The sequence below is a fragment of the Aspergillus tanneri genome (genome assembly GCF_003426965.1).
Source record: "Aspergillus tanneri strain NIH1004 chromosome Unknown AapTan_4_pilon_pilon_pilon, whole genome shotgun sequence".
In the NCBI taxonomy this organism is placed as follows: domain Eukaryota; kingdom Fungi; phylum Ascomycota; class Eurotiomycetes; order Eurotiales; family Aspergillaceae; genus Aspergillus; species Aspergillus tanneri.
In genome coordinates, this window is record NW_022984631.1 from 2557724 (window position 1) to 2582033 (window position 24310).

Consider the following 24310-nt stretch of genomic DNA (forward strand, 5'->3'; position numbering starts at 1 on the left):
GTAGGCAGACACAGCCACCAAACGCCGCTAGTTGGCGCTTGCGTTCTCCCACAGACAGCCAGATTTTGCAAAAATCTTGCCCTCAAGTCTCCTGGGACCATGTTGAACGTGTACCATTGATCTCGGTCATGTATTGATGTGAACCAATGTAGACTTCCATGCGCTGATAATTGACCATGGAAGAGGATGTTCGGCTGTCTCATTCAGAGGAGCGCGATGGCTGCAGCAATGGCCGTGAGGAGACCGCTAGCGTCGGCTTCTCTCCGCAACAGAATGGCTCGCTTGGGAAAAGCCAGGTGCGAACAGGTGAGCAGAGCTCATCACCCTTCCACCGTTTACCTCGCACGGTGATCGAGCAGTAAGTAATATGCTTCTTCGTCAAATGGTGGCAGCAGTGTTGGAACCTGCGAGCAGGCGACTCTCCATCGGATAAACCCACCCTTCTTTGGGGATAAGAGCGATTTTAACCGGCCCTATAGCATTCTCTACCGCGTTGATGCAAATACCTTTGCGTCTCTAGCCCTATTGAATCGGAAATGGCGGCGGATCTCTGACTCCTCACAATTATATGCACATCACTTGTCGCATTGCCTATCTTTCTCTCTAACGCAGAAAGCCACATCTGACATGGCTCGTTCGGACGGTCTTCCAAGCCTTAAACGCAAGTTTATGGCGGAAATTCGGCGCAACGCCTTCGATGTTTTCCTGAGACCCCGCCGGACGTTGATAAAACTGATCTCGACATCCATGAGTTCGTCAACACCTTTCCCGCAAGGCGAGGCATTTCGATTTACCTTCTCGCCCAATGCCCAGTTGATCCTTTGCATAAGCTCTTCAAGAATTGTGGTCATCGATGTTGCTTCCGGTCCAACTGCGGTGGTGAGACACGAACTGAAGACTTGGAGACGTCCATTGAATGCTGCCATTTCGGATGATGGCTGCCTTCTGGCAGTAGTCTCTTCCAGTCACCAGGTTCACATATACTCTCTCTCCGATTACGAAGCAACACACATTCAGGAACTCCAGCTCCATGATGTCCCGCGGGCCTTGGCGCTCTGTCCAACGGGGGGTGTTCTTTCCATTGCATACGATGATAGAATCGAGGTGTACGCCATTAGAGAGGGCGCTCTGGCAACGGAACGGCGGGCGGTACGCTGTACGGGAGTTGATGCAATGTCGTTTTCGTCGGATGGGATCATGTTACTTGGCACTTCCACTGATGAGCAGAACAGCGAGCTGGTCACTGTTACAGTGCCATTCTATACGGAGCCAGAGGCCGACTCCACGCGGGATGCTCAAATACGGATGTGGACGACCCAGATTCTCTTCCCTGACGTCCTCCGGGGGTACAGCCATGCGTGTCTCGTCCCAATGCATGCAGAGGGCGAGGGGAATTGGATTATGGGATTTGACAAAGAGATTGGAGCATTTCGAGCAATTGGGGCCAACAGCGCACATTCCGGCACGACGTACTTTGTGAACCCTATGTCTCCATGTGGGTCGCAAGAATCGCCCCCTACTATGCTGCCAACGGTCGACTGCGAGGGCGAGCTAGTCGCCGTAGGATTCCAGGATGCTGGGCTTTGGGTTTATGGGCTACCAGATCGCCTGGACATTGCCCCCCGCGCGTCCTCGCACACTGCGCCAAACGATGGCGAGGATGGTCAAATGATAGAAGAGCTAGCTACTTCTCGGCAAGACAGTTTGATGAGATTACAGCAGTCTATTCTCAGGCCGAAGATGCTAATCAGTGGCCACAAAATGTGTGAGGTACCCGGAATCACAGCCGCCCGCTGGGTACAACATCCGACGGGTACGACGACAGATCGTCGTAGATTAGCCGCTGTGGCCCCTGGTGGCGTTAACCCTCCGACCATTGGCGATGAAGATGTTCCGGTCGATGGCGGACGGGTGGTGCTTTTGGATTTTGAGCGGTCGTGTACAGACGGGGACGTCACGGAGTTCAGTATCGAGATTGGAGAGTCCGAACCCAAGATGCTCAATGAGCCCAATGCTAGTATGGACATTGCAGTTGAGCTAGAAAGGAGAAGGACACTATTGAATCGTGGCCATCTATTCTATGGAAGACATGCGGCTCGCGAGTCTTACCCATCAGCCTCTTCGGCTTACCAGCTATCAACGTTAAATTTACGCAGGAACAGTTCCTACTTATCTAGCTCGTCAAATGAGTTTGGAGAAGGAGATTATCCGCCCATCCCCGAGAGCCCCTATGATAACACACAGCCGCGGTCTCATGATACGCTGCGCCGTGCTGCCACCGCCGCAGCTTTCAGCCGTGGGCGATATAACCCACGGTATAGAAATGAAGGCCACCGTGTCTACGATGATAGACGAGTTCCCGCACTCTTTCAGATTCCGCATGAAAGTGACGCGGATAACTGGGTGCCCCCTCCACCTCCATATTCTCGCGAGCCTGATGCGCCGCTACCAGAGCATCTTAGAAGAAGTCTTCTTCCCACGGCGACGAGGGGTGTACCTCAAATCCACAGGTCCCAGACAACCCGAATGAGCAGCACATCAGAGGAAAGCTCAACACTCACGACCTTGCAGCGGTTGAACACTGTCACGGGCTCAAGATTTTCGTCCCGAATGAGAAGGAATACTCGAGATTCTGAAGACCGAAACCGGCGGCATAGCAGTCTTGTTCGGTGGAGGGCGAATTCTCTTGGTCGCCTCCCACGCACCACCGACGAGCCTGACATACCGCCAGTTCCTTCGGACCTCGATGCCTCCCCGGATCGACCGCAAACTGCAGACCATACACCATCGCTAGCAAATCGTCATAACCAGGCGGTTTCCGTGGTTGAGGAGACGCACGCCCCGGTGCAGGAGTCACCACATCAAGCCGATCAGCTTGAACCAGAGGCCGGGAATCCTACCCAGGAAGATGCAGTGGATCAGGAGGACTTCGTACCTGCGCTTCCCACCATGGCTCCGAATTTGAACTACCCATTCTCTCTCTCCTCGCCTAATCTCCAGGCCTTTGATTCTCCATACGAAGGCTCGGAGGTTATGCGAAACACGTGGCTCCGTCCTGGACAACGCAGATCGGTTGACCGGCGGTCGCAATCGCAGGACATTCGGATGTCACCAGCCGGGATTCCACCCTTGAACCGGCGAGCGTCGACCGACCCTACTCTCTCCGTGAGCTCCCAGCCATCCAACGATCTGTGGAGAAGGCGGATTGAAGAATGGAATGAGCGAACCGTATACGAGAGGAGCAAAAAGCGAAGCAAATGTATTGTGATGTAGCATGACAGCTAGCCTTTTTTTTTTTTTTTTTGGTCCTTGTTTCCTTTCTAGCTATCATATCTTTCTCTGGTAGCATATACCCAATGACGATGTGCTGAACATGGAGATGGTGAATTGGAATACCAAACTTGAAATCAAGCCAATATAACTGCAAAACAGATGCTCTGCATACTTGTAGGACAGTCAGCACTAGCTCTCTAGCGTCAAGTCGGTGCTGGCCCGATGCATGACACCATCTAGAATGTTCAAATGCTTAAACAAGAACAACCACGATACGGATTCCAACATCTAGTTCCATCGTATCCTAATTCAATCTCCAACATGCAAGCCGTTCGTCTCCACCCCTCTCCACGTCCATCTACACCTTACTCCCCTACGAATCCAGCCCCCCCATCAGTACTAAAACTCGACCACAACCTCCCTATCCCCTTAGTCTCCAAACCAGATGAGATCCTCATCCGAGTCAAAGCCAGCACGATAATCCGAGACACGCTCACATGGCCTGAAACATATATCCACGAGTACGCCATTCCAGGCAACGACTTCTCCGGCGTCGTGGTCGCCGTCTCCGACACGTCTGACTCATCCTTTAAACCAGGCGATGAGCTCTTCGGGATGGCGCATGTAGACCGCTCATCGACCTGGGCGGAATACGTCCTCGTTCGAACCAACGAAGTCGCTCTCAAACCCGCTTCGTTGTCCTGGGAAGAAGCTGCCTCTGTGCCCCTCAGCGCCCAGACTGCATACGAGGCTCTATTCGTTCATGCGGGGGTGTCTGTTCTTGTTCCAGACAACAACAACAACAGCAACACTCGCACGTCCAATCCACAGACCGTCTTGATCACCGGCGCCGCAGGTGGCGTGGGCATCTACCTCGTCCAGCTGGCTCGATTAGCAGGTTTGCACGTCGTGGTAGCCACGAGTTCCAATACGCGGAATGCCGAGTTCCTTCGTGATCTGGGTGCCCACGAAACTGTAGAATACGACGAAGTCCTCCAGACTCAGTCTACCCCATTCGATATTATTATAGACACAGTGGGAGGCAATATCCTAGACCGATGTTGGGATCTCGTCGTACCAGTCACGGGGTGTCTGATCTCGGTGGACTCAGCCAGTGCGAACTTCGTCCAAGAGCATGAGAAAAAAGGTCTAAGCAGATCGGGAATCAAGGCACTGGCTTTCATCGTCCAGGGGAGCAGTGAATCGTTGCAAGCATTGGCTCGGTTCGTGGATACCGGTGCTTTAAGGGTGTTTGTGCACTCTTCTTATCCTCTTTCTCAGGTGGTGGAGGCTTATGAACGGGCGCATGAACGGGGGGGTTCCTCACGAGGAAAGGTGGTTCTTACTGTATAACACTCTCGCTCTCTCTTGCTCTCTTTTAGAGAAAAGGTGGGGGTGGATATTCATTCCAATTGTAGAGGTAGTATACTAGAAGGAATGATACAATGAAACTCCCTACTTATTATCACCACTACCTCCTCCTCCTCCTCCTCCTCCTCCTCCTCCGATGGCCTTTTCAACTTGTTCCTTCGCCTTATCAGCCGCAGACGTGACTTGTTCCTTGCCCTTGTTATAGGCGTCGTCTACTTTGGACTTGGCATTATCAACAGTATCTTAGGGAGTTAGCTTATTTCGTCTAGATATAAACTCCTATTAATGTATAGGTTGTTGGTATGTTCGACGCACCGCCTGCGAATAGTTAATATCTATTTACAGCTACTCCATAGACTGATTGAGTTACCCACCTCCGATTTTCTGTTTTGCAGACTCGACGCTTTCTTTGAGTTTGTCCATTTTCTTTTCTTTGGTATGGGTTGAATAATATATTTTTTTAAACAAAGATTGGTGATTTTATTATATTATGATGGATAGATATGTTGAAAGTGAATGGAGATCTGAACATTATCTATATTGGATCCTACCGCCATCTAATTATATCGATGAACCCTTGACTACGTGCGGGACCATAGAATCACCGAGTTGTTAGAAAATGGAATGGGTTGCTGTGGATCGTTGATGTAATGAACCATATCTGTTAACTTCCGATGTAGTCCGCCCTATCTTTGGAACCAAAAATATAGCTCATTTCCGGACTAATACTGTGAAAACTAGCCACAACTCATTCATATACATCGACGCTACATCATCAGCATCCTCCTCCCCCTCCACCACCTCCACCACATCCCCCTCCTCCTCCTCCGCAACCTCCGCCTGCGCCACAGCCACCGCTACCACACGGCCCGGCTCCTCCACAGCCCCCGGCGGCCACTCCGCCCCCGCACGTGCCAGCAGCACAATTCCCATGTGCCCCGGGGATGAGGCTCATGCAGCTGGGATTGGTCACGTAGGCCCCGTCGTGTACCCCAGGATCACATGTATATGGCGCATAGTACGGAACGTAGATGGGATACCCCCAGACTAAGGGAACATATGCGAGACTGTCGTCGGAGGACCGTTTCTCTTGTTTTTTTCCATCCTTGCGCTTCTCAGCACGGCGGCGTGCTTTGTCATAGTTGCTGCGGAGCTTCAGGAACTTGACTTGTCGAGAATCGACAGGATTTAGCGTCGTCGTCGGTTGGACAGCATTGTGGGTGGAGATATGTGGATTCTTGTCCGGATCGGAAGAGATATCGGATCGGTCGTGAAGTTTGGCGGCAGCCTCGCGAGCTCTAGATGTAGCAGGCGTGGCTAAAATCCCATCAAGGTCCGGGGCTCGAACGGCTTCACAGTACCAACACGTGCATTCGCTGTAGATTCCACCATTGGTGAGCTTTCTGTACATTTTGCTGGTCCATTCAAAGCCATCGGAGAGCTGTTCCTCATCAACCTTGTCGTCATGGTTGATGAATACCGGCCTCTTACGATCCTTCACGGTCGCGAAGGCCGAGTATGCGTAGTATCTCATAGGAGACAATTGGTGCGTGTGCCAGGCGAGATCAACATCTAGAGTGGGAACGGCCATGTGGCGGGGATTGGCCGCCATGATAAAGAAAAACAAACGGTACTTGTCTATGAGGCGGGTCATTGTTGCTTTAACTGCTGGCGAGTGGAGCCAGTCGATGTTGTCCATTTTCTGCACAAAGGTCCCTTGTCGGATGACTGCCCCGACCAGATCAAGGGCAAAGGGAGTGACATTGTCCCAGTAGTGAGACATCATCCGACGGAAAGCCACCCTCTCCACTGGCAGTAAAGATGTGTAGCTGTCCGCTTTGCGCATGATGTCTTTACTGCCGAGCATGGATACAAGCTTGTTCCGCAGTTGCTCCAGAGACTTGCATTCATTCGCCCTGGCATCTGTGAATGTGAGGAGTTCAGGCCCCGCAGCCGCTATGAAGCGATTGGGAAATGATGACTGGGTTTTACGCCTGGTTCTCGGCTCTTTGAGTGCTTCTGGTACCCCGTGAAAGTTGTAGAATGTACCGGGTATTGGCAAAGATTTGAACATCAAGTTGTGAACATCTCGTCTGAATTTCTCGATTCTCATTCTCTCGTGATCAATTTGAAAGTCACACATGGGGCATGTCGCCTTAAAGCTTTTATCCGCAAAGCCCTTCCAGTCCTCAAACATCTTGCCCACGGGGCCAGTAACAATCCCATCAGTCCAAAGAACGGATACACGCTTCTTGCAGCCGGGACAGTTCACAGATGTTTTCGATGAGTCCTGCAAATTGCCCCATTGAAATCGTGTTTTGCCTTCAAATAGAAGCTTTGCTGTTGGTCCTGCGTCGTATTCAAAAGTTTGATTGTTGATGCACGCATTGATTACTTGCCAGGGGAAACCACCAGCCCAGAAACTCATCTTTCCCTCTCGAATGCAATCTTCAAGGAAGGCTCTGGGGTTCAGCATGTGTGCATGCCATACCATCAAGACATCTGCGCCAAACAGCCGTTAGTGACTTCCATGACTTATGTGCCGATCAAACATAGGAAGGGCTCTAGAGTGTACTCACCTAGAGGAGGCAGCATTCCTTGGGACCAAGAGAGTGGCTTAGCCCACTCAGTAATGGCACCATAACTGCTGCTTCTAAAATCCTGAATTGTTATCCGCGAATGGGAAGAAGGAATACATGTCTTCCACCACGCTGTATAGCGCTCGACAGCTCTTGCTGTATACACAGCCCATCGTTTTTCCTTAACCCGAGCACGTGCTTCATCGATAAGTTGGTCAAAAACACGCGGGTTTGGATCGTAGATGCAAAAGAGATCTTGAATGTTAGCCACAGTCTCACGTAGATCTGCAAGGGCCGCTAAAAACTTGAGATGAGCTATGCATTCATCCTGGGTGACTGTAGTATGCGAGGGTGAACCAGCATTAGAAGAGAGATCCAAAGGTGGGATTAAGACCGGTGACTTGTCGATCTGCTCGTATGCTGGGGGGTTAGCTCCCGAAACCTTTGACATGACGCCTAACAAAGAATACCAAGAAGGATGTTTTCATGTATACTCGCTCGTATGGAAGACAGGCCAAAGATAGGTAGCTTCTCGATAACACCGCGATAGCGAGAACACCTCCTTATATCTACCTTCTATGTCTAAGTCAATCGATGTCCGAATCAGCAATAGTAGTCAGCAGATCAGCCTCGCGAAGATCATAGTAGGGGCCGGAGTTTGGATCTATTCCCAGAAAGGGCAAATCAAAGCGAAGGACACTGTTTGATATTTAGGTTTCGACGAAGAAGCACAAATGATGATGACGCTGCGTTGGCAGCTCGGCATCTTGACAGACATACAGTGGATTGCTCCCGTTATTCACGAGGCTGAATGAGACGGGAAATCCTTAACACAGCCATCGCGACGACGTCATGCTCGGAGCAATCATTAGCCAATCGGGCAGTGATCGTTGTGGATGGTTTCACTGGCTTATTGGCGGTGTCCAGTCGGATACGGGGCTTTCCAGAAGGGTTCGAGAAGGCAGTGTACCCCGTAGCAGATAACCCATAATTGCATAGAAGGAAGTGAAGCGAAAGAGACAAAGAGACCTTGGACATGCTTTGTCTGTTAGACTTGTTTCTGCCTCAGGCATAATTCTCACGTGTCTGCCCTGCCGACTGCACGTGACAGCGAGATCGGATTTCTCATCATCCCCCGCCGTTACTCATCGAGGGGCCTGAAAGACGTTTGCTGCAGGTGGTTACAGACGGAACTCATTTCAATCGCCTGGAAACATCGCGGCTGCTAATTCCGTCACCTTATTTAACCGCGTCATCACTCCCCCTCCGGTGGATCCGTGTGGTGGTAAGCCCACCTTCCAACGGTTTTGCCGAATTTATTCTTAGCTCAGATCTGGATCGGGCATCTCTGCTGCTGGCACCCTAACCAGCCTGGCGTCTTTCGGAGGCCCGTCTAGCGAAATCGGAGGCGGGGGTCTGCGGGGAGAAAATCTGGAGTCAAGCGCAGGGGATAATGCTTCTGCGGCCACTAGCCCTGTGATGGGAGGTGCAGGCCATCCTATATCAGCTGTTGGCGGTCCCGATAGCCTGGGGCCAGCCAGAAAGCGAAATGTCGGCGTCGCGGGACTGGACAGCTCCCCTGGAAGCGTGGATGACGTTGAGGAGACGGATATTCGTGAGGAGAAGAAGAGACAGCCTGTCAAGCGTGCCTGCAATGAGTGCCGCCAACAGAAGGTAAGATCTTATTTTCTTCTTAGCTGGTTCTAGGCGAATATATCTTGTAAATTGGTCTAATATGTGCTCTGTCGCTATAGCTTCGATGTGATGTGAGTCAAGATCCGTGGGTGGACTGCTCTCGGTGTCGGCGCCTGAAGCTTGAATGTAAAATCGAATCCAACTTCAAACGGGTTGGAAAGCGGAGTCGAAATGCAGAGATGGAACGAGAGATAATCGCGTTGAGGAGGCAGATTGCCCATGTGCAGGCAAATGCCACCGCATCAATTCCACAACAACAGCCTTCGTCTGTTTCGACGGCTCAGCACACTCCTAAACAGGAATCCTCTAGCCAGGTCAGCCCGGTTGCGATGTATCATACACCCTCTGCCATCTCCTCAGACCAGTATATGGGCTCTCATGAAGCCGTTGCGTCGCTCTTGGACCTGCGCTCGGGCTTCGATGGCTCTAACTACATGAGAAATGGGAATCACTTCAAACGGATTGAGGATGTGATGGTGATGCCGGAGAGGGTGACAGAACTCTTTGATCTGTAAGTTTCTGGGGTGGTGATGTCACTTAAGTGTGTAGGTACCTAATAATGCTAGGTTCTTCACGTTTTATCACCCATTCCTCCCCTTCCTTACTCGAGCACAATCGCCAGAGGATTATTATAACGCCTGCCCGCTGCTCTTTTGGACCATTATCAGTGTGGGCGCACGGCGATATCAAACCGACACACATCTTCTTAACTCTCTTGCAGGCCCGGTTTCGCGGCTGGTATGGAGTACACTAGCGGATATTCCACAGAGTTATCATGTTGTGAAAGCGATATGCTTGCTTTGCACGTGGCCTTTCCCTACCAGCAGTACTTCTACCGATCCTACCTTTATGCTCTGTGGTATGATGATGCAGGTTGCCATGCAGCTAGGTCTGCATCGGCCGTCACATACCCAAGATTTCAGCAAGTTCCGAGTAGAACTGATTGAGGAGGAACTAAGAGACAAAGTGAGAACGTGGGCTATTTGCAATATTGTTGCGCAAAGGTATGTCCCTAGACGTCCATCTTTGGACATTGTTATGCATTCGTCTCACATGCTGTGTATAGAGTGGCAACTGGATATGGGCAGCCGCCCTCTACATTGTATGACTGGACCTTGTCTTCGAGCGAGTTAATAGATCCAAACTTTAAGTTACCCGAAGGCATTCAGCCTAGGCTCGAGATCGAAAAGTTTTGCGACAAGGTCACCAAGTCACTGTACACCAATCGACGTGATCCGGTTGGGTTGTGTAGCGATCAAGAAAGGTCGTCACTGATCTCATTCCTTTCTCGAGATTTTGACGAGCTTGAGAGTCAGTTGAAGTCGCAGAATGATTGTATGCCTCTAGTGAACATTTACAGGGAAGCGATCTAACCTATACCCAGGCGTTACCGACCTCTATCTTCGTGCTTCCAACCTCCACCTCCACTTGTCGGCCTTTTTTGATGACCCCACCGCGAAGAATTACCGAGAACGTCTCCTCGCTCTTTATGTTGCCACCACAGCCTTCTTGGAAACTGCCATGAACTTGGAGACGGACGTAGGCCCTGTTTTGTCATATACGCCGTACTATGTGTACCAGATGATGGTCGCAGGAGGTTGTACCTTGCTGAAGCTCTGCAAGAGCTTCTTCGCGGCGCATATCGACATGGAGTATACTAAGAGCCTTTTCAACCGAACTATCTGGGCTATCCGCGGGGTGTCTGTCTCTAGCAACGACCTTCCCGAGCGGTTGGCGGAAGTTTTGGCACAAATGTGGAAGTTGGGCAACGCACCGACGCCGAAGCCGGCAGACAATCCAGAGATGGACGATTCATTGATGCTGAAGGTCCGGTGCCGGATGAGTATGTCTCTGCTCTATGATTCGGTATGGCGATGGCGCGAAGATGCTCGGACTAGAGGCCGCAATATTGAAGGTATGTTCGCTGAGAACATCACAATGCCTTGAAACCCGTTGGTTGACAATTTATCCCAGCTTATCTCAAGAACCCCACGAACCCGGATTCCAATGAGGACTCTGCCGCGTCGTCAACCACGGGCGCTGTCCATACCTCCACATCAACTCCAGGGGTTTCTGGAGCAGATCCCAGTCTTGCGCCTGCCCCATTGCTACCACCACCTCACATGGGTGTGCACTCGACCAACGGAGTTGGAGGACTACCGAGCGGATTTATGGAACCTAACTACGAGGTCTTCGACCCATTGAACTGGTTACTGGATGGACTGGTCGACCTGCCGTATTCTTCGTATTCCACTATATCAGGAATGGAGACGCCGGGGATTGCGTAGACCAGCTGCTGGTGCAACAATAATTTAAAAAAAAAGAAAGAAAGAAAACAGAAATAACTCGGGGTCTTATTCCGACGTTACGTGTTGTTCGGTTAGCCTACTTGCTGATTAATTGTATCTGTATATATACCAAGGAGCGCCGACACCAATCGGTTAAGGAAAGCGAAGGAGTCTGGGTATTTGCTTTTTAGTTTTCTCTTATGAGGCTGGACGATTGATATTTCTAGTTTTGGCGATACCATGTGCCACTTACGTTCTATTTCAAAGTTTTGTACGAGCTTATTAAACTTGAAAGTGTTTATATCCTGTGATCTCATCTGTATAATACATTCTGCCTTAGGCAGCTCTGCACCTCCTGCAAGCTTTATACTATTTATCTATCCTACTAAAATAAGAACACCAATGGTTTTAGTATCCATAGCCTGTTACTCGGTAGGTATCTTATGACTTATATACTCCTTTACTTCACCATACATCAATTCCTTTCATTCCCCAAAGTCCAAGTATATCTCATGGTACGATAGAATCATGATGGTCTCTCACTTATAAGAGCGTTGATCTTACTTTCTCGCCTTTTCTTCCAACTCTCACCCTCTTCTTTACTATTTACGGACTATGATGAGATAATATGCCATATGTATTTTACGGTGCATGTACCACCAGGGCCATAGAATGGGCGGAATATTCCTCGGGCATTAGTTCTAAGTCCTTAATGAGCTGCACACGCTCTTCCTACTACTATTCCGGTTTGAGCTTCAGGATTGCTGTTTTATGAAACATTTTGCTAGTGCAATTTATTTACTTGGCGTGATAGGTCAAAGTAATAGCACAAATACTCTGTCCAATATGTTTTATATGGTGGCAACACTCGTCCCAATCAACTAGTCCGAACGCACTCTACAGTCAGCAGGTGTGAGCCCCTTTTCTCCAATAAAATCCTAATGACCTCTAACGACTATTGGAAACTACTATCCAAGCAAACCATCTACACAGCGGTTATCTGACTATGACTCCCTGCGCCACCTTCCAAGAAACGCTGTACCTCAACTCCTCATCATTCTCTTGCAGGAGACTACCACCAGGGTTCTGAAGTCTGTGGTCTGTGGGCTTCGAGTGGTGACAAGATTGAGCCTGTGCTGTAAGCTTGGGGCTAGATATATGGACCAGTTCGTTATTCTACACATAATCTTGCGACAAGCTCTGGCCACTTATCTAAATGGTTCCAAAAAATAGTTTCTTCTTCCACTCCTATATAGCAGTGGGGCTGACAATACCCTTGGGCACGGGCTAAAGCGGTCATCTCATATGTGTATGTTCCTGTCCGACAGCTCGACAGGCTGAAGCCGTGACCTCTTACTTTCTTCGCCGGGGACATAATTTGGAAAGCAAACATACCAAGATCTTGATCTTGGAAATAGACTCACCAGATTCGAATTGCGGGTAAGTATTTTAAGTCCACATGCGAAAGGAGAAGAGAAGAGACGAAAATAAGGGCTAGGAGGCTAGGATTCCTAGCCTCTGGGCCTTCAATGTCAACTTTAAGGTAGGCGCTTCTTGCGATTGTAGATACCTACGGATGGAAGACACGAACAGAGCATAGAAGGACATGACCGCGAGTCTTTCTTTTTGCTATACCTCTTTACTGAAAGAGAAGACGCCAGACAGAATGCCCCTTTCTACTTCTTTATGGGAATAAATTACTGCACTCCATATGTAATGCACCCGCCCGAGCGGTCGATAGTTCTACTTATGCTATAAGCCTATTTGTGTTGACCTGATAGAAGTGATCTCACACTAAGTAATAAAAATACTGGAACTGGAGCACCCTTTGAACTTTTGCGACGGAATGATTTATAGAGGAATAGATGTAGACATCCTATAGTCCAATCTAATGGATTGTAATGCAATGATTTACTTAATACTATTCTTTGAGATCGCTAACTTAAGAACGAAGTAGTTATTTGTGCTCTTTAACTCTTTGTAGCTATTTGTAAATACACTCCAAAGAGAGCATAGTAGTAAACTTGAGATATCCCACAACCAAGAAACTATCCCCACAATTACTTGGTTAATATCAAAACGAAATAAGTCTATCTGAATACAAGGACATAACTAATTATATGAAACGAAGAATAAAGATATATGTGTATATCGACGCCAAGTCGGAGTACGTCATTATCGCCGAGACAAGGCTAACTTGAACTGGCGCAGGTACCTATGTGCTCGGCTTGTTAAAAGCGGCGATAAAAGCGGCAGTAGACCACATACTTAGCACCTCCAACCAAGAACCAAAAGCAAAATCAAAAGCCGATGTCAATAAAATAAAACAAGAAAAGGAAAAGAAAGAGGAAAAAAAGACAAAATGACCTTCCAAACTACCCGCCCCCAACCCTACCTCCATCTACCCACCAAACAACGCCTCCAGCGCCCCAAAATAAGACCCACGCTGAATCCCAGCGCACAGCCTGCGTTCATCGCAATGCGACCAGTATCGGCATCTACGTCTACATCTACACCAGTAAATCCTACGTCAAGCGGACAGGCGGAACCACAGGGCCCACAGGGACCTGATAGCCGAGATAGAAGGCAGACGACGGAGGTAGATATTGCCGGGACAGTGCAGCCGTTTTTGGATCCCTCGGGGTGGGAGAATATACGGCGCGTGGGACAGCTACGGACCGGGGAGGAGATGGGATTAGTAGGGAGGAGAGAGAGGGAGGAAGAGGAGAGGAAGAAACGAGAGAGGGAGGCGGAGTTTGGAGAAATGGCGGTTAGAGGGAGGATGGGGAGGTGGAAGCGATCCTGAACTGATCCTGAACTGGAAATATAGTGGTTTGGAGTGGTTGTATTTTAATTACTTGTTGATACCCAGATAAGTTTTAAAAGTCAATTTGATAATGATACATCATGCAGACTAGAATCAGAACGCCCAGGCGGCATAGATCTTATAGAATCATTGTTTAGATGTCATATCCACATCGTCTGTCCGGTCATTCATTCATCATAATTTATCAAAACATTCAGAGGCCATTTAGAGAAAAAGAAGAAAAAGAAACGAAAAGGGCAGAAAGGAAAATAAAGCAAAACCCTAACGGACATCAAATCGTAACTCAATTCATATCGTATCATATCTCACTGAATCATACTTCGTGTCTGGGTGCTGGAGCCCACGAGTACAGCTTCTCCAATGCTCTGCTTAAGCTTCTCGCGTCGTGCCTCTCGTTTGCCCTCTGCCCGCCTCTGCATCTTGCGTCTCAGGCGCCGACGGAGGCCACTGGCAGTGCCAAAGTGGAGTCGCAGTCTCCACCAGGACAGCGACTGAAATTGACGCTGGTGAAGCGAGGTCTGCGAATACAAGGCTTCAGGAGTGAACACTCCGCTGCCCACCAGGGCGCTTCTACTGCCATGCAACGTAGCCCCGTGCAAACGTCGTTTCATGTCTGGGTTGCGGGGAGAAATCGGTGGTCCTTCAAACACCACGCGTTGTTGAGGCATTCCCAACGAGTTATTAATAACTTGCTCCGTTTCTGCTCTGCTGGGCTGTGGAGATTCGCCTTGGGGGGAGTCCCCGTCAACCTCGGATGCATCTTCCCAGAATCGACGTGGTCGCCAAAAAGGATGGAGCTTGCCATCGATATCTTTCCCAGCTTTGCGGTTTTTGGCCGATCTCAACGACAGAGACCTTGTAAAAGAATTGAAAGATTCGGAACGCGGTCGTGCTGTCCAAGAGCGTCGGCCCGACCCAAACCGAGAAGCCAGTCGATCATGGGTTTCCTGGATATTCCGTAGCTCTCGCAGCTGACGCTCTGTCCCGTTCGTCGACACCGGTGGGGGCCCTTTGTGAACCGGAGGCTTTGGCGGTCGACGGGGATTCTTCAACGGGGAGCTCATTTCGCCCGTTTCGGCTGAATCTAGTACCTGTGCCTCGGGGGTTCGTGGTTTCGCAAAACTGCGCTGGTAAGCAACGCGAGGCCCCCGAGATCCAGTCTGCATTTGCGGATCCACCAGCAACAGAGATTCGTTATTGTGTGGAAAGAAAGCCACCATTGTGGCTTCATTGATCTCGACGGGGCCTGGGGATGATGATGGGATCGAAACTGTGGTGAAAGGCGCCGACGGGGGGCGCAGGTGAGCCATGTCCTCCACTCCGATCAGAATCGACTGCGTTTTCGATATATCCGGAGCCAATCCGGATTCATCCTTCATAGGTGTGGGCAATGGCAGGTCAGACAGGGCATTTTGTATGGCCAAATTATGATTGCGTAAACTCTCCGACGTAAGCGATGTGGATCGCGAGTTGTTCTGACTTGTGGGTGCCGATAACGACGAGCTGCGGGGAGGAATAACAGGTCGACCGAAGCTACGACCTCTGGACTCTGCCTCCTGGCGCGTGGTAGCACTCGACTCCGACATGGTTCGTTTTTTCTGACGAGGAAGGTCAAGTGACCCCGGTCTGCTTCCCGACATAGTGGGTGACTGTCTGCCTGATCGTCGAGAACCGGTCTTGGACGGTTTCCTACTCGTGCATGGCGAGGACTTAAGCGATGAGCGCCGCTCGGGTATAACAACCACAGGAACCACCTCCACGTTTTGCCGAGGGACACCCAAGGTCGAACTCTCTGAGGTGGAATTCTCCGATATGACACTCCTGCGGTCATTGTCCGTGATACGGGCGATTTTATGGACTAAGCGACGTTGTGAATCTGGATTCGACACGAGGGACGAACGCTCTGACCTGGTGACAGGGGAGCTGGCGGATCGCAATGACACCCTCTTTTCTGAATGTCGTAGGGTCCTCTTGGTTGGCCGTGGCGAGTCGATGATCATGGCTTCGATGGTAGACGAGGTTGACACGCCCGAAAGCCGACGAGGATTGTCGGGATCAGCAGGGTCCGCTCGATGGTCCCCCGACGGCCAGCCAATTTGCTCACGGAACCGTTCCATTGATAGATGACTCACGATGCGATCGGGGGAACCTTGAACTCGATCCCGTAGTCTCCTTACTCTCACTTGAGGAACGTCTAAACTATCGCCATCCATCTTATTCGCGTCCCGGGCTGAGTCCGACAGCTCTGTGTTCTCTAATGCGCCTGGCCGAAGGTCATTTGTATACTTTGGTCGTTGAGAGACAGTAGCCGGGTCTTCTGCATTCCTCTCCTGCTGTTCGTGAATTGCCATGCCGGCTGCTTGTCCTGTATTTGGGTTCGCCTTGGTCGCGATTGTGTCCTCGGGAGGTTCTAGGGATCCATTGTTTGGCGGAGTTTTTTGCTTTGTCGGACGTTGTAACGATGGAGATGGGCGGCGGGGCATCTCAGTTTCGCCATCGGAGATCATCTCGCATGCGGTTTGAAACGACTCCGCCCGGGACGAGGAAGGTGTCTGTCCGACGGGGTTCGTCCCTGCGCGATGGGTTGTAGGGGTCAGTCTCGGGGGTGTCGTCTGGGGAGTTGGGGGATGCGAAGGTTTGGACGGCGTAATCTGAGCCGCGACTTCGGAATCGGGCGCAGTTGAAACCTCGTCTTGAACGACGTTCGGAGGTGTTAGGGGGAGAGCGGGGGCTGTGACGAGAGAAGCACCTTTTGAAGGGTTGTCATCTTGATCGGGGGCAGTCACGTGGATGACTTGGATATTCGGGGCTATATCGGTTCTTCGAGGCAACGACTTGTGGGACTTAAATAAAACGTGATCCAAGTGTTGTTCTGGTGAGGCCGGAGACGAGCCAGCAAAGTCGATGCTGGGCATGTTGAGGGAAGCCCAACGACAAAAATGAGGCTGCTGTCGCAGAATTGAACGTCACTAGATCAGTCGAAGGAGGCCACTGGTTTATAGAACGACGATGGCGGGGGCTTAGAGCATGACTCGGAGGGAGTTGTTTCAAATGAGAGGTGGCCAAGTTAATAGACGTTGTCGCATAGCGAAATCCAAGCGATCTGTTGGTTGAATCCAATCCTCCATTCACCAAGATGAAGTTGGTTGGATTCTCTTTCTGAAGAGGGCTTAAAAAAAAATTATTGTTTCCCTTGCTGAATTGTTTGTTTCTCTTTTCTTTAAAAAAAAAAAGAAAGAAAGAAAGAAAGAAAAAAAGGCAAGGGACAGTGTAAGGGTGTAACGTTCGTGAGGCGCGTCTTACCAAGACCCTGGCAGACGGATAGACCAGAACCCAGACCACGACAATCAATCAATCATCATCAATCAATAACAATCGACTGGACTAAACGACCCCAAAATAGACTGCTGGGCTAAGAATGGAACAGGGGCTCGGGGAACAATCCCGCTGGTACAGAAAAAGACCCGAGTGTGACGAGGCAAGGAAGGTGTCACTCGAAAGGAACATTCCACGTTGCAGGTGGATAGAGAGAAACCTAGGAAATGCGACTAGCCATGAAGGGAAGAGATGGCCGACCGTCTGAATGATGACGATGAAGACAAAGATAGAGAGCGAGAGAGGGAGGGAGAGAGAGAGAGAAGAGAAAGAGACGAGGATGATTGATTAAACGCCGACGAGGGGAATTGAGTCCAGTGACTGGCACTGCAACCACCCCTGCTGCTGCAAGTCGCCATCCATCCTCCATTCAGGATTATTTACAGATTACGGAGTACTATGGGATATGAGATTGAGATATGAGATATCCGATAGATCGACTTGTTTATTCTAGAGGGGGGCTACTCGGTACCATATACAGGAAGATCACGGAAAGGCGTTCTATTCACCCACGGTTCTGAGACTCGGGCTGAACATTACTAGGCGAAGAGAAAATAGTATCTGTTAGATTCTGTAGGATCGGCAACGTACAGCCCATTGTCCTAAAGGACCTGGGGATTAAGGACTCCGGCGGGATACTCAGGGACAATGACGATGGATGACGCTAACACTCTCTCCACAGAGAGGAGATGGGAGCCACAATGGGACAATGGGATTCTACACTGAGGGCGTGAGATAGCTGTAGAATGGATCTAACCCCCTAGTTAATAATTACTTCTCCATGCTATTCCATACTAATTCTATGATCCCTTCTTTGTCTCATAGCTAATCTTCACAGTTAACTAACTAGTTACTTGGGAATAGTTAGTACACTGTCGCTGAGGGTTCGCTGAGTCAGCGATGACATAATTTCTTCGGGTCCGAATAAAAATCGCAGATCCGCCGACGTCATTGCAAAACGGAGAGGATCAAATCCTCATTCTCTTGCTATCCATTGACTGTTTCTTTTTTTTTTTTGTTAATATATATATATATTTTTACCATATCCGCCCTTTTTTTTGGAATTTTCAAAAAAAAAAATATTACGGGATTCTGGATAGATCAATCATCGATCGAATTGAATTCTCTGTTCCAACGCCTCCCACTTCCGTCACTTCCCCACCATCTGCGCTCTCCGTCTCTCGATTAAATTTAGTTCGCTTCGTCTTCCCCCCAGGTAGACAGTCTGTTGTCATTGCGAACTCTGCATTCTCGATTACTCTCTTCAGGATTCCTCCCCTTCTCAGAGGCTTTGATTACTTTTTCTCCCTCTCTCTCACTTCCTCAGCCGCTTTTCCTTCTTCCTACTTCCTTTTCTTTCTTGTGTTGACCTCTCCATTCCTTGGACCCTCCAAAGGATAGGGAAATTAAATTACAAAATTTTCAAGATTCGAGGAATAAAGAGAAAAAAAAAAGAAAAGAAACGAAAAGAAAACTAACCTTTTTTTCTCCTCATCATTCCTCATCTCTCTCTCTCTCTCACTCTCTCTCTTCTATCCCCCCTGAATCCCTTCAACCTGCTTCGTTTGAAGTCTCTTGTCTTAGTTACCCGACGGATTACTCATCATGAGCACCATCCAAAATCTCAAGAATTTCATACGTCATGGCAAACAAGCCCGCCTGGTGACGCCTCATGCCGAACCCACCACCAATGTCTCGCCCATCCATGCCGAACAACAGCGTCAACCCCAGCGTTCCTACCCTCCCGCTGCCGGTAACCTCGATGCCATCGACAGTCGCTTGGGTAACGGTCAGGGTCAGGCTCAGGCTCAGGCGCAGCCTCAGCCTCAGCCATCCCAGAAATCGCCCGATCTGCCCACCCGTCGTGCTCGCGAGGCCGAAATCGAACAGATCGTCGCGGAGGAAAAGAGTATTCGGTCAAAGATGCCCAAATATCCCGGGCTCGAGCGATGGATCCTACTGGAGAAGATGGGCGATGGCGCATTCAGCAACGTCTATCGCGCCAGAGACACCACGGGCCAATTCGACGAAGTGGCCATTAAGGTGGTCCGGAAGTTCGAAATGAACAGTAATCAGGTAGGTCACCGGTCCTCGTTTTGGCCTTTTCTATCCTGGTCCCTTTCTTCCTTGGTTCGGGCTCTCGCTCGGCCCTTCTACATTTTTTTTTTTGACTCTGAACTTGGTCACCAATGGAATTCTAGTCAGACGTCCTGCATCCTAGACCCAAGAGGAAGCCCAAAGGGGCGGAGGTGCGCAGATCCTAGCATATCTCTTCAGCTTTTTTTCCCTTTTTTTGTCTTTCTTGTCCTTTTTCCTTGTCATCATCTTTTCTGCCCTCGACGATTCAGTGCACTGTCTCGTCCCCAGTGCACTCGCTAATTTATTCACAGCGTGCCAATATCCTCAAAGAAGTTCAAATTATGCGACAGATTGATCACCCAAATATTGTCAAGTTGATTCATTTCTCTGAATCACCGCAGTATTACTACATTGTCTTAGAGCTGTGTCCGGGAGGGGAACTATTCCACCAGATCGTCCGATTAACCTACTTCAGCGAAGAACTCAGTCGTCACGTTATCGTCCAGGTTGCCAAGGCGATCGAGCACCTTCACGAGATATCTGGGGTCGTGCACCGGTACACTTCCCCTTTCGTATTCTAGAATTGCGCCGTAGCTAACGTGAGTGCCACTGCAGGGACATCAAGCCTGAGAATCTTCTCTTCTATCCCATCCCCTTCATACCCAGTAAAAACCCCAAGCCCCGCCAACCCGGCGATGAGGACAAGATAGACGAAGGCGAGTTCAGTCCCGGCAAGGGTGCCGGCGGAATTGGAACGATTAAGATCGCCGATTTTGGTCTCTCCAAGGTTATTTGGGATAGTCAGACCATGACCCCCTGCGGTACAGTCGGTTACACGGCTCCCGAAATCGTCAAAGACGAGAGATACTCCAAAAGTGTCGACATGTGGGCTCTGGGTTGTGTTCTCTACACCCTCCTTTGCGGTTTCCCACCTTTCTATGATGAGAGCATCCAAGTCCTGACGGAAAAGGTGGCGCGGGGCCAGTACACCTTCCTATCGCCATGGTGGGATGATATCTCCAAGTCAGCACAGGACCTGGTCTCCCATTTGCTGACAGTCGACCCCGATAAACGGTTCTCGATCAAGGAATTTCTTGCTCATCCATGGATCCGCGGGAGCAACGAAGAAACGCAAGCCGCCTCGGACGCTCCCCCTCTGGCCACTCCCCTTTCCTCGCGTCAAATGCAGCAGCAGCCTTTGGATGCCGTCGCAGCGGATCAGGCGCCGTACGCGCCCGCGAGCGCGCGCCTTGCAGACCAGCCTTCCGCAGGGTTGGAACGTCCCATGGATTTCCGGTCCCCTGGAGCAATTAATCTGCGTGAAGTCTTCGACGTAGGCTATGCTGTTCACCGCCAGGAGGAGGAAGCCAAGCGACGGAATAACTTCAAGCACGTCTACCGCGGCAACAATCCTGCGGCTGCGTTTCAGTCCGCGCTGAACCCGCTGAATGAAGACTATGATGAAGATGATGAGGCAGAAATCAGCTATCGAACCATCCCGGATGATGAATATCCTCCTCCTGCCAAGGTCCAAAAGAACTCTAATAACCAGGCAAATGATGTGGCCATGATGGAGGCAAAATTGCGCTCGACTAATCTAAGTGCGGCTCCGAGTCTCGATGCACAACCCCGCCAGGCGCACCAACCGCGACAACAGCAAGGCTACGGACAACATAGCGCCCAAGTCGCAGCAGCCGCGAGGCAGAATATTGCTCGGACAGCGCGGCAACCCTTCGAACTCAACTTAGACAATGCATCACTACTAGAAAGAAGAACCAGGCGGCAACAGGGACAGCCTGTGATGTAAGATTTCATATGCCATTTATCTTTTTTCTTCTTTTTCTTCTTTTTTTTTTTTTTTTTTTTGAATCTCTCTTCTTTCCACGCATCAATGACGGGGTTGATTATGTTTATGAAATGAGAGCGACGGGCCATGATTTGTTCTGGAATTCCTGGGTGGTAGTTTTTAACGGATCATGTTTTTATCTCGGGTGTTGATTTTGATATCTCGATTCATTTTACCAACCTTTTTTTTTGTTGTTGTTTGTTTCTGGATTCAGGATTCAGAACTTGGCCAAGCATTTGTTATGGGCTTGTGTGTGGTTTGGGTGTTGGCTTTCTTTGCAGCTCCCAGTGTATAGCTGTATGTCTATATCTACTTTACAACTCTGGTCTTTTCATCCTTTAATTTCTATTCTTTCTGTCTTGTAGTTTTGCCTTACCCATCATAGGATCAATGTGAGTAATCAATAGCATCACTTCTATTCCTTGGTTTATGTTTATCCTGCTTCGACCGAGTAAGAAGAAATGTGTGGACTCTCGCGGAGTTACCTTGTAGATTTTGTATCCAATGCATACATATAAAGGGTATTTCATTCTTTTTTTGTTTTTAATGATACAGATGCATGCCCAGATCTTCATCACATCACATCATCAATTGACATACATAGATATTCACACACAAATGTAAAGATAAGATATGTGACAACCAGCCGACCCATCCATCTATCTCTAATTCATCATTCAATCAAGATAACTTTGGAGAGATGGTTATTTGGAAGGGATGGGAGGGGGCGAATAAAATGACAAGAAATGGTATCGAGCAAACAAACGCGAATCCTTTGCTCCTCCAGCACGAAACAAAGTGGGGAATAAAATAACCAAAAGAGAATAAAAGAAATAAAAACGGAGAATACCCATCCGGATGGGTTTACAAAGTCTGCTTACCCCGAGTCTCGATCGGAAGTAAACACATGGCCACAAAGGCAGCCAGCATCAGAGCGCCAGAGGCATAGATTGGCGCATTAGGGTTACTGCCGCTGTAGATGGCGACCAGCGGAGCGCACAGTCCAGCGATCCGATTAAGACAACTGGCGATACCGGTGCCGGTGCCACGGTTTGGGGCCGGAAAGACCTCGGGGGTGTAGGCGTACAAAACACCGTACATGATGTTCTGGAAGAAGGCTTCAAGGGACGTGCAGACCAGCTGGACATCAGGGTTGGTAGAAGCGGTGAAGCAGAAAAGAAGAACGCCGGTGATCAGAGTCGAGGCGATCATTGTGCCTTTGCGGCCAACATACTTAACGTCGACGGTGTAGCAGGCAAGGATCGAACCCGGAACGCCGACAATAGCGGTAATGGCATAGTTGCGATAAACAGTGGAGGTCGATTGTTCGGTTGATCCACCGGCCCGCTTGATATACTGGGGAAGAAAGGCGTTGAACAGCGGGTAGCCCATGCCGATTGTAGCCCAGCAGAACCACAGGAGAACGGCTAGAGAATGTTAGTGACACCTGACACAGTCAAATGGCGAGCAGCAAAAACATACTTGTGAATCCAAGTCTCTTGGTAGCAAAGAGAGGTGCAATGCGCTGCATAGAGAACTTGGAAAGATATCTCTGGATAATATCCTTGCTAGTAAGAGTTTGTTGGGTAACTTCGTCCGGGTAGCCTCCAATTTCGTTCAGAATTTCCTCGGTAAGCCATGTCTTGGACCTGTTCTTGTATGCGATGCCGTGGACAGCGGCAACTGCCTCACCCTGACGACCACGAGACAACAGAAACTTGGGAGATTCATACAAGTGGAATAGGAAGAAACGACAAATGAACATGACAAAGGTCAGAGCCCCTAGCGTCAAAACCAGGTATCTCCAACCCATGTTGTCCCTCTTGCTGCAGCACGCGACTCCATCCCCAACTTTGTGGCAGGAAGGAAGTCCAGACTGGCAGGTGTAGTTGGGGATGAAGGCCCACGCAAGCAAACTGGCAATGAGGTTTCCCACGGGCCACCAGACACTCAGCATGGTCAAGAGGTTTCCCGACGCAAAAGGCAGGAACTCCAGGAAAAGTGCACCATCAACAGGCAAGTTTCCACCTACGCCTAATCCTAGGCAGGAAAACAAGGCGCAGACACTATCCTATTATCAGAATTTCGTTTGGAGTGCAGGGGTGAGGTGCAGAAGAGGGGTAAAAGAAACATACCCGATCCAGGTTGGTCCACCACCAGCGGCCAGACCGAAAACACCGGTGATGAAGAGAGTCAGGTTGAAAGCAGGGCGACGTCCGATAACGTCCGATGCAATACCCCAAAATGATGCACCCAGGCAAAGGCCCAAAAAGAGGGCGCAGGTGGTAAATCGGACATGATCAGAGGAAACGCCAAACTCCATGGATAATTGCGGTAGGGTTAGAGCAACGCCCTAAACGTGGTTAGTATGTGAAGTCAGGCCATGTTCTTAGGCATCTGCTCCTGGAATATCTTACTTGCAACCAAAGACTAGAGAGAAAAAAAGTGTCAGAACCACACATACAGGTGAACATGGAGGAGTTGACGTACTTGTCGGCAAGCCAGCCAAATCCACAGAGGGCAAACAACTCCCACTGATAACGTCCCATACCAATGTCTTGAACAGCTCTATTAATCACTTTTGCTTTGCCTGCATAAAAACGATCAGATCTGAAGTTCAATACTACCAGTAGTGGTATCCTAGGAGAAGGGGCCAAAGCTATCTCATGGGCAACTAGAACATACGGTCATAGGCGCTATCGTGGCCCGAAGTAGCAACGTCGGACTCAACTTCGGCACGCAGAGCTTCAATGGTCAGCTGGCTATACTTCGGGATGGCGGAGCCAATTCCCTTTTCCGTTGAAGGGGCGTGTTCCAAGCTCCTGTCGTCGGCCTTCTCATCTGAGCCGTGTTTCTTGTCTACCGTACTCGGGCTCGGGCTCGGGATGGAACGAGGGGGATGAGCGCTGGCGAGGGGTATCACAACTCCAGGAAAGTTGCTGTGGTCATGTTTCTGAAAAGGGTTGAAGAACTTCAT

General features: G+C 49.7%; 9 protein-coding genes across 9 annotated transcripts; 5 read left to right on the top strand and 4 right to left on the bottom strand.

Annotated features, from left to right (window-relative positions):
* Positions 1 to 176: 176 nt before the first annotated feature.
* ATNIH1004_006031 (F-box domain protein) lies at positions 177 to 3273 on the top strand (the record flags this gene model as incomplete). Its single annotated transcript, XM_033570668.1, has 2 exons — positions 177 to 358; positions 480 to 3273. 2 exons carry the CDS (start codon positions 177 to 179, stop codon positions 3271 to 3273), a joined length of 2976 nt encoding a protein of 991 aa, XP_033426700.1.
* A 321-nt stretch (positions 3274 to 3594) lies between these two features.
* On the top strand, positions 3595 to 4626 carry ATNIH1004_006032 (NADP-dependent oxidoreductase; the record flags this gene model as incomplete). Its single annotated transcript, XM_033570669.1, has 1 exon — positions 3595 to 4626. One exon carries the CDS (start codon positions 3595 to 3597, stop codon positions 4624 to 4626), a length of 1032 nt encoding a protein of 343 aa, XP_033426701.1.
* A 102-nt stretch (positions 4627 to 4728) lies between these two features.
* Positions 4729 to 5067, bottom strand: ATNIH1004_006033 (uncharacterized protein; the record flags this gene model as incomplete). Its single annotated transcript, XM_033570670.1, has 2 exons — positions 4729 to 4886; positions 5019 to 5067. 2 exons carry the CDS (start codon positions 5065 to 5067, stop codon positions 4729 to 4731), a joined length of 207 nt encoding a protein of 68 aa, XP_033426702.1.
* Positions 5068 to 5419: 352 nt separating this feature from the next.
* Positions 5420 to 7674, bottom strand: ATNIH1004_006034 (uncharacterized protein; the record flags this gene model as incomplete). Its single annotated transcript, XM_033570671.1, has 2 exons — positions 5420 to 7146; positions 7224 to 7674. The coding sequence occupies 2 exons, from the start codon at positions 7672 to 7674 to the stop codon at positions 5420 to 5422; spliced, it is 2178 nt and encodes a 725-aa protein (XP_033426703.1).
* Positions 7675 to 8702: 1028 nt separating this feature from the next.
* ATNIH1004_006035 (putative C6 transcription factor (Leu3)) lies at positions 8703 to 11206 on the top strand (the record flags this gene model as incomplete). Its single annotated transcript, XM_033570672.1, has 7 exons — positions 8703 to 8897; positions 8978 to 9429; positions 9640 to 9777; positions 9842 to 9922; positions 9985 to 10253; positions 10303 to 10833; positions 10893 to 11206. The coding sequence occupies 7 exons, from the start codon at positions 8703 to 8705 to the stop codon at positions 11204 to 11206; spliced, it is 1980 nt and encodes a 659-aa protein (XP_033426704.1).
* Positions 11207 to 13568: 2362 nt separating this feature from the next.
* Positions 13569 to 14012, top strand: ATNIH1004_006036 (uncharacterized protein; the record flags this gene model as incomplete). The annotated part of the gene is made up of 1 exon (XM_033570673.1): positions 13569 to 14012. The coding sequence occupies one exon, from the start codon at positions 13569 to 13571 to the stop codon at positions 14010 to 14012; it is 444 nt and encodes a 147-aa protein (XP_033426705.1).
* A 326-nt stretch (positions 14013 to 14338) lies between these two features.
* On the bottom strand, positions 14339 to 16948 carry ATNIH1004_006037 (uncharacterized protein; the record flags this gene model as incomplete). The annotated part of the gene is made up of 1 exon (XM_033570674.1): positions 14339 to 16948. One exon carries the CDS (start codon positions 16946 to 16948, stop codon positions 14339 to 14341), a length of 2610 nt encoding a protein of 869 aa, XP_033426706.1.
* Positions 16949 to 19013: 2065 nt separating this feature from the next.
* ATNIH1004_006038 (serine/threonine-protein kinase) lies at positions 19014 to 21294 on the top strand (the record flags this gene model as incomplete). The annotated part of the gene is made up of 3 exons (XM_033570675.1): positions 19014 to 19484; positions 19799 to 20043; positions 20103 to 21294. The coding sequence occupies 3 exons, from the start codon at positions 19014 to 19016 to the stop codon at positions 21292 to 21294; spliced, it is 1908 nt and encodes a 635-aa protein (XP_033426707.1).
* Positions 21295 to 22197: 903 nt separating this feature from the next.
* Positions 22198 to 24310, bottom strand: ATNIH1004_006039 (putative sugar transporter; the record flags this gene model as incomplete). Its single annotated transcript, XM_033570676.1, has 6 exons — positions 22198 to 22760; positions 22816 to 23399; positions 23469 to 23686; positions 23751 to 23763; positions 23824 to 23923; positions 24019 to 24310. The coding sequence occupies 6 exons, from the start codon at positions 24308 to 24310 to the stop codon at positions 22198 to 22200; spliced, it is 1770 nt and encodes a 589-aa protein (XP_033426708.1).